Source organism: Macadamia integrifolia, chromosome 13, assembly GCF_013358625.1.
Source record: "Macadamia integrifolia cultivar HAES 741 chromosome 13, SCU_Mint_v3, whole genome shotgun sequence".
In the NCBI taxonomy this organism is placed as follows: Eukaryota; Viridiplantae; Streptophyta; class Magnoliopsida; order Proteales; family Proteaceae; genus Macadamia; species Macadamia integrifolia.
In genome coordinates, this window is record NC_056569.1 from 10881146 (window position 1) to 10890879 (window position 9734).

Sequence of the window (9734 nt, forward strand, 5' to 3'; positions counted from 1 at the left end):
CGTATGGATTAAAGCGTGATCAAAATCATCTAAAACCGTAAAATCAACACCATTTAAAAATTGTAAAACCAAAACCATTTACTAAATGGTTTCGATTTTAGAAAATGCAATTGTTTAGTAAATAATTCGATTTTAATTTTAGCTAAATAAATGTGAACCAAATCGAACTATATTGTATACATCGATATCGAATCGATTAACACCCTTAGATAAGTGTACCAATAACCTGTTTCCTGTTTCCTGGGTTTTCCCCAAATCATTGGGAGTTGGCCTAAGGGCGTCAATTGGATGCCATTTCATTCTGTTATTTGGTCAACCTAAATTCAAGCGGGTAAGAAAGTTTCTATTTGAATTTTGATCCATTTGTTTTCTTTATCAGATTACTATTGGTCTGGTCCCGATTATTCATGAAACTTGAACATTTTTTTTTTTTTTCAGTTTGATTCGATTGTAGAACTACCAGTTCCATAAAACTCAATTCAAAATCAAATCAATAAGGATTTTGTTTGGTTCCATTCAAAACTGAACCAATTAATTTCTATCGATCCAACTAACTCGGTTTGAATTTTGACACTCTTGCCCGATGCTAAGGGACCATCCCTTGAAAAAAATCCTCCAAAGACCTGCTTTCTGGAAATAAGACAATTTTACACGAATCCCTGATGCTTGTTTTGGACCTTCGATTATTCTTTTTTTTTTTTTTTTTTAAATCTTTGGACTTTGGTCCTTTTTATCGTTGGAGCAAACATCAAAGTTTATGATCAATCCATCTACATCTTTATCAAGTTTAGATGATCATCTGATCGTACATGTGATTATATGTATTATGAATTCAAACTTTAACATCCTCCAAGCTGACATGGCACATCACAAGACTTAGAGGTGATGTGTCAACAACATGCATGATGTTCCCCTCTCTCGTTTGGGTCATAATTTGTTTGAACTTTGAAGTGTAACTGATCTGATGTATATATTAATTCTCCTAATAAATGAGTTTCAATGTGTTGCAGTTCATTCAATGCTCTGCTCTGCTCTGCTCTGTAATTTGAATTCAAACTTATAAAGATGGGTTGAAATCGTCTGCAATTCCGATCTAATACAATTCCATGAAATACCACCTTCACATCAAAGTTTATGATCAATCCATCTACATCTTTATCAAGTTTAGATGATCACCTGATCGTACATGTGATCATATGTATTATGAATTCAAACTTTAACATCCTCCAAGCTGACATGGCACATCACAAGACTTAGAGGTGATGTGTCAACAGCATACATGATGTTCCCCTCTCTCGTTTGGGTCATAATTTGTTTGAACTTTGAAGTGTAACTGATCTGACGTATATATTAATTCTCCTAATAAATGAGTTTCAATGTGTTGCAGTTCATTCAATGCTCTGCTCTGCTCTGTAATTTGAATTCAAACTTATAAAGATGGATTGAAATCGTCTGCAATTCCGATCTGGTATAATTCCATGAAATACCACCTTCAGGGGTGACACGTGTACTGATATCAATGCAATGGTCCAGATCTGGTACAACTAATAAAACTTTAAATCAGTGAAGAGTCATTTAAATCAGATATGGACCATTGCATTCGTATTAATACACGTGTCACCCCTGAAGGTGGTATTTCGCGGAATTTTACCAGATTCGAATTGCAGACGATTTTTTTCCTATAAAGATACATATCGCTTCTACCGTTTTAAAGCCCAATCCTCTTTCTATCTTTGGCTGAAGCCTTCCTCCGTCCTCCGTCCTCCGTCCTCCTTCCATGGCGATGATGTCATTCTACTACATTTTATTAGCTCTGGCCTTCTTTCTCATCTCCCTTCATCTCCTTTCACAGAGAAAGAAAAACCTTCCACCCAATGGCCCTCTCTGCTTACCCATAATCGGTCACCTCTACCTCTTCAAGCGACCATTACACAGCACCTTAGCCCGGATCGCCGACCAATACGGTCCCATCTTATTCCTCCGCTTGGGTTCTCGCCCTGTCCTCTTAGTCTCTTCGTCATCGGCAGCCGAAGAATGCTTCACAACCAACGACGTCATCTTCGCGAACCGCCCTCGTCTCCTAGTCGGAAAATACTTAGGTAATAACTATAGTAGCCTCGTGTGGGCTTCCTATGGCCACCACTGGCGAGCCCTCAGGCGCATTGCCACCCTTGAATTCTTCTCGCCGAGCCGTTTTGAGATGTTCGCCGGCGTACGTGCAGCCGAGGTGCGGTCTCTAGTACGGCGTCTCTTTCTCATCACAGGAGGAAACAGTAAGGTGGAGATGAAGAAAATGTTTTCTGAGTTGACACTCAATGTGATGATGAGGACTATTGCCGGAAAGAGGTATTATGGTGATGACGGCGATGACGGCGATGTAGAAGAGCCAGAGAAGGGGAGGCGGCTCAGGCGGATTATGGAGGAACTGTTTGCTGTGGGCGGATTGATAAACGTTGGGGATTTCATGCCAGTATTGAATTCTGTTAGGTACTTTAACAAAGGGTTGGAGGAGAAGTTGGCTAAGGTACAGGAAGAGAGGGATAAGTTCATGCAGGAACTGATTGAAGAGCACAGGATGGCAAGGTCTGCAACTGATAGTGCAGAGAGGAAGAAGACATTGATCGACGTTATGTTGTCCCTCCGAGAAACTGAACCAGAGTTTTACACCGAGGACGTCATCAGAAGCATTCTCGAGGCATCTCTATCTCTCTCTCTAAAAAGCTTGATTGGATTCACTTAGCAATAAGCCGAATTTCCTGAATACCGAAAACCAACTGCCATATAAAGAGCGATTATAATGTCTCTCTAATGTACCCCAATGGTAACAGAGTTGGCAAGGACCTTCCTCTCAGGAAGTGTATTGTTCTATGTTCAACTCCTCTTAACTACTTAGGTTCTTTTTTTTTTTTTGGTAGAACTCCTTAGAGTATGGATGATTCTCATTCATCGTAGGTATGACTACTTAGGGTCTTTTTTTTTTCAGTAGAACTCCTTAGGGTATGAATGATTCTCATTCATCGTAGGTATGATCAGATCTATGCTCCTCTTAACTACTTAGGGTCTTTTTTTTTTCGATAGAACTCCTTAGGGTATGGATGATTCTCATTCATCGTAGGTATGATCAGATCTATACAATTATGAGATCAGTATAAATCGAGAGACTAGTCAAACCAAAAGTCTAAATACCCGTAATTAGCAAAAAATAATAACAATGAATCTGAATTACCGGTATGGTGATCTGAATTGTTTCATAAAAAATAAAATTGATGAGAATTACCTGTATGGATGTAGGTATTAATATCAGCTGGAGCTGATACTACAGGAGGAACCATGGAATGGGCAATGTCACTCTTGTTGAATCATCCAGAAGTTTTGAAGAAAGCCCAAGCCGAGATCGACGCCTGTGTAGGACAAACCCGACTGCTCACTGAATCGGATCTTGCCAATCTGCCATACCTCCATGGCATCATCAATGAGACACTTCGGATGCACCCGGCCGCCGGTGCAATAATACCACCGCATGAATCATCGGAAGAATGCACCATAGGCGGTTTCACTGTCCCATGTAGGACAACACTATTGGTGAACTTGTGGGCTATCCAGTATGACCCTAAGTTATGGGAAGAACCCACAAAGTTCAAGCCAGAGAGGTTTGAAATCACAAGCACGGGAGGAGTGGGAAAGGAAGCTGGATGCAAAATGATGCCATTTGGGTGGGGGAGAAGGCGCTGTCCTGGGGAAAGCCTGGCTATGCGTGTGGTTGGCTTGGCATTGGGCTCACTGATTCAATGCTTCGACTGGGAAAGATCTGGTGAAGAGATGGTGGACTTGACTGAAGGAACTGGAATCACTTTGCCCAAAGCTCAGCCACTGGAGGCAAGGTGTAAGCCTCGTGCAATCATGTTGAACCTTCTCTCTCAACTTTGAGACTATGTTTGCATGCTTCAGTTGTACCTTCCTGCACCTCCTATTGCACTTCATCCTATGTCTCCCATGCTCTTTCTAATGGACAAAAACAAAATAAAAATTGATGAATCAATTAACTCCATCAACTGTCTCACTAAAAAAAGAGTTAATTACTTAGAAGGTAAAGGTGTCAAAGTTCATCCTGAATTGGTTGGAATGACCTCAATTAACTGGTTCAGCTCGGACCAAATCAAACTGAACACTTAGGTTTCGGTTTGGGTTTTATAAAAGGTAGAAACCGAAAAATAGATTGAACCTACTAAAAACCAAGGCCGGACCAATAGTAATCCAACAAGAAGCCGAAAACCAACAAAAACCAGAATTTTTCCATTGTATCCCTATGTATATATGTAACACCAAAATTGGAGGATTTTGAATGCTCCTATCTCATTGCAACTTGTTGGTTGACCATTGAATGGGGTTTGTTGTTTAATGTGAGTTGTTGAGAGATTTGCCCGATCTAGAAAAAGATAAAGAAGAGGCTTGCAGTGATAGTGCGGTAGAGATTTTACATCCTCATATTTGCTTTGCCATTATTGTGTGTTTTATAGTATAGCTGCTAATTGTTGTGAAAGCATACTAGCTTAAGCTTGATTATAGAGAAATTTGACCCAAATATTATTGCTTTAAATCTATAAAGGTTGTTTAATAGGTGTTAGGGCATGTATTAGGTACTATTATAATAAAGAGTAATTTAAATCCCCTCCCCTATATTTTGCTTTTATTCCAACCCCCTCCCCTGTGTTTTCAAATATTTCATAGACCTCCCCTATCAGATAATGCTGTTGGTAGACTATTAGTTGTGGATGTTAAAATATGATTCTACCCTTCTGTCTTTAATAGCTAATTCGTTTTCTAATTTTACCCTTATCCCTACCTTCTAACCCCCAATATGAAACCCTCACAAACAGATGGGAAAATTGTAACCACGAAGCTAAAGATTCTTTAATGGCATGAAAGCGTTTAACCACTACAGGAAAAGAAAAAACCAACGCCCAGGACACTAAAATTGATTTAAACAAGAGTGATAGACGAGTTTGTAGTACCCCACCTCATGATGCTCCAAACAGAAAAAACCGCTTCCATCTCCTGCTCTCTTGCTTACTTGCTAACTCAATACCTTACTCTCTTTTTCTCTTTAAAGACACCCAGAGAAAAACAAGTGTTTGTGGTAGAGTTCTAAATCAATTACAAGACAGGGATTTTATAAGCCAGGGGAATGAGAGGGTGAGGCCCTCACAAATTTCCAGAAGCCCAATCCTCATCAAAGAAAATATGGAATTTGAAACCTTCCAAGTAGAGGAAACGATTTTTCCCTGAGCACCAATAAACTGTGCGAAGAACAACGTGGTTCCTTGGGTTTGCCACGGTCTCCAATCGCCATCCGTCGTTGCACTGCTAGCCGCAGCTCTTCTATTGATCGCAAGTTCCAGTTCACTGCTTGTCAAGCTGCCGCTCTCCCTTGTTGAATGTATTTTGAGAAGAGCGGTTCGCCGCAAACTGGTTGACGCAACCTCCAATCGCTGCGCTGTCCGTCACTCGAGGCGCTGGTTGATGCTCGTCGCTCATCGCTGCTTCAGCCTCAGTCTACTAGCAAGTGAGAAACGAAAGTGAAGATGAGTTCTTCACTCATCTTAATAGGTATAATGGTCCATTTACATTCCACAAGGGTAATTTGGGTATTTAAAAAATATTTTGAAATCTTAACGGACATAATATAACGGAGTCATATTTTTTGTCAAATTTGTCAAAATACAGGGGAGGTGAGTCACATTTTTTGTCAAATAGATATGAAGTTTTTACAAGTACTACTCCGAGGACATAGACATCTTGTCAAACTTCGTAAAAATCCATATGTTGTGCATGTGAACTTATTACTTATATTGTATTGCCTAGAAATACGTGGAATGCAAAATGGGTATGTACGCTTAAAAGTGCCTATGAGAGATTGAACAACTACGAGAAAATGATTCACCTCTCAGAATCGTATTAAATGATCAACTAAAACCTCTAGAGTGAAGAATATATTTTTTATTATCATTGAAACAATTATTGCAAATCTACCATTGTTTTAGGTGTAAATGCCCGATAAGTAGGAATAGCCCAACTAGAAGGAGACTTAATATAGATATTACTAGCTAAGGCAGCTAGGCCCTCTTTAAAACGGATGGAATTTCCCTTAGCACCTCGACAGTAGTGGGCAGGCATCGACAATGAATAGCAATTTCCCAAAAGCAAAATGTTGTTGTCATCAATGCTTCTCATTTGGATCCATGAAATTTTTAAACCCTTCTTGTGTCTGTCCATTATCATAGATGAAGAAGATGTCATGGTCATCATTGTCGTCGTCGTCTACTTCCTCAATGAGCCACCTGATGTGGCATAAAACTAGCAATAATAGTCACATCTTCTCCCTATATCTGGTGGCCTACGAATGATCTCTCTGATGATAGGTAATTCGGAACTTCTAAAGTCACAAGTTTTTATAGGTCCATGTCCTTTGCTGCTAACGGCGTAAAATAGTCCCTTGTGATATATAACATCATGGAAACAATCCCATTGTCTGAGCTATAATTAAACGAGAAGTTAATTGTATAATGGTTGAAAAAAAAAAAAAAAAAAAGAACTTGGAAACCTGAAATGGAAAATCATGAATTTAGGAACTAGAAAGAAAAGGCAAACGGACATTCAAAAAACATTCTTGATCATGGATTTAAGTATCGATATTGTATTAATATTGATGATATCGATATTTGGTCAATTTAGAATTGGGTATCGTATCTGTATCAAGGGTAAAATTATACAAAAAATTAATTTTTATGAAAAATAAAGGTAACGGTGATCAATCTTGGATCAGTATCGTAATGGCATCAGTCAAGACCGATACCAATATCAATATCAATACCTATACCTAAATCCATGCTCCTACCAGCTTGCCGCACATATCAAAACTCAATAAAAAATTAAGACAACGAACTAAACCAGATTGGTATGATACCAGCCAGCTTTACTTGATATTGGGCTAATCAATGAAGAATAGGATCACAGGTACTCATTCTTGGAGAGTATATACCCCAAAATACCCATGCATATAACCCTAAAAATCTTTACTAAAAAAGTAATAATAATAAATAACTCTAAAAATCAATATCCATATATAGAAGATATCATCAGAATACAGAGAGAAGAAGGCTAAGTAAATATAAATACCAACTTGATCGATGATCGCAGTGTCAGCTTGCTTCCTCCAAATGCCCGCTGATGGTCTCCCCCTATATACACTACTGCTGATGAGGAGCTCAATAGACGGATATATATGAGCTAGAGACAGGGAAGGGATATATACAAAGGAAGAAAGAGAGAGAGAGGAGTTTTGAGTTTGAGTTTGAATACATGGAAGTCTAGGAAGCGACCCATGGCCAAACTACATACATAGAGTTTGTGTTGTAATGTGAAACTCGATTCCCACAAGGCTGAAATACCGGAGGCAGTTGCATCAATGCGAATAGGGGTGTCAAATGTTTGGTTCGGCTTGGTTTTGGTTGGGTTGAATCAGTTTTGGTTTAGAAATGTGGGAGATCAAAGCTAATTCATGAGGAATTTTGGTTTTTGATCCGTCTAGGTTTTGATTTGGTTTGGTTTCAATTTATTTCGGATTTTTAATATCGGGTTAATATCGATCAAGATCGTTTTATTGTCGGGCTTAAATTATAATGAAATGTTGCACTCATAATCTCAAGTGACGAAAAATTTGGTAAAAACACTTTAAATTTGTGATGAAATCATGATTTATCATTGTAAGGGAAAAATTAATTAATATTAAAACTATGGATAATTAATTACTATGATAATAATTAATATTGAAATCACAAAATGAACCTTACTATCCAATCATTCATTTAATTGTCCAATTAATTTTGTATAATGAACAAGGAGATCAATGGAAGCATTATTGTTATTATTATTATTATTATTATTATTATTATTATTATTATTATTATTATTTTGGTAGATTCAAAGGAAAATTACATGATTACCCACTTCTGGGTTTCTTTTTACAAAATTACCCACCAACAGTTTTAGCTAACAAAAATACCCAAAATTAGGTTTCCCTTTACAAAATTACCCACTTAAAGTTTAAGTTAACAAAAATACCCAAAATTAAGTTTGGGTTTACAAAACCACCCACTAAAAGTTTTAGTAATAAAAAAATACATGATTAAATGTGGAAGATGAAGAATCACTATTTTGGGTAATTTTGTAAATCCAAACATGATTTTGGGTATTTTTGTTAATTGAAATTCTGGGTGGGTAGTTTTGTAAATCCAAACCTAATTTTGGGTGTTTTTGTTAATCAAAAATTTTTGTGGGTAATTTTGTAAAGGGAAAACTATAAGTGGGTAATCATGTAATTTTTCCTAAATTCAATGGAAGTATTGTTACAATTTACAAATCGATTTCTCTTCATAACCACATATTCATTGATTTATGACAATTCCTCTTACAATAAAAAATATTCTTAGTAATATTGTAAAAAGGGAGAGGGATAGGTATGCCGCCGATATCAAGTATGCTAGCGGATAACACCAATAGGAACACATGATGGAGTATCATTCAGGAATGATATGAGGGTCATTTCAGAAAAAGGGAAGAGAGAGATAGACACAATGGATGCTAGCATACTTGATATTGGCAGCATACCCAACCTTTTCCCTTATAAAAAATAATCATCAATTCACCTATTTATAATCTCATAATCACTTTTTTTTATCTGTTTCATTCGATTTGGCTATTACTCGGTTTGTTTGGTATGATTTTCAATCGATCCTAATATACCTCAGTCTGAAACCAATTCAATAAGGCTCAGTGGTTCTGTCAAGGGTTTTCAGTCGATTTCGATAAGTTTTATCAGTTTGGGTTAGGTTTTGTTACTCTTAAATGCGAAGTAACGGACAATAGATCCATTGCTTATAGGATCACTTGATCGTATATGTAAACATCAGCATAAATTTTTTTTATGTTGACATCACACGACACTAGGGGCTAAACATGGGGCATACATGTACCACGTGGCCACAATTATTATTGCAACTACTTAGTCCACTACACTGCAATTACCATGTCAAAGAGTGGAGGGTAGGAATTAGAGGGTCAAACTAGTGATCTTACTTTGATTTAGATGAGATAGTGGTCTAACCTAGTGGGTTGGAAGCTCAGGAAAATAATCTTCTGTTTTTCTCATTCATGTTTTTCCTTGTTTTGCTACCTGCAGAACACGACACATGGACAATTTTAAGACCAACGCACCGGATGTAATAATCCTCACCCAACCTTGACCGTTGATCTTAAAGTTGTTCACGTGTCGTGTTCTGCAAGTAGCAAAACAAGGAAAAACATGTATGAGAAAAACAGAGAATTTTGATCCGGAAGCTCATCCCCTGGTTTGCACTTCCCTATTGTCCTTTATTTTTTCATAATTTTTTTAGTATAATTATTTTTTCAAAAAAATTGAGTCTACCAACTAGCCAAGTCCAATCGTATCGGTATTTGGAAACATACCAATTCCTGGCCGATTCAATACCATTTTTGTAATCATGAGCCGGGACCTAATTCCGAAAAGGTACACATTTTCCAATTTCTGTCCGATTCAAATCGATATGGGTCGATCTGGATCGGTATCTGCACAGACGACGGATGCCGTATCGGACACCGGTCACTAAATCCATGCTATATATACTTTCTAGAACTGCTGACGGGAAAAAGTTTTG

At 37.7% G+C, this 9734-nt stretch overlaps 1 protein-coding gene across 1 annotated transcript; it reads left to right on the forward strand.

The window, feature by feature from the left end:
• The first annotated feature begins 1727 nt into the window (after positions 1-1727).
• Positions 1728-3994, forward strand: LOC122060116 (cytochrome P450 81Q32-like). Its single transcript, XM_042623297.1, has 2 exons — positions 1728-2695; positions 3292-3994. The coding sequence occupies exons 1-2, from the start codon at positions 1778-1780 to the stop codon at positions 3925-3927; spliced, it is 1554 nt and encodes a 517-aa protein (XP_042479231.1). The 5' UTR covers positions 1728-1777; the 3' UTR covers positions 3928-3994.
• Positions 3995-9734: the final 5740 nt, after the last annotated feature.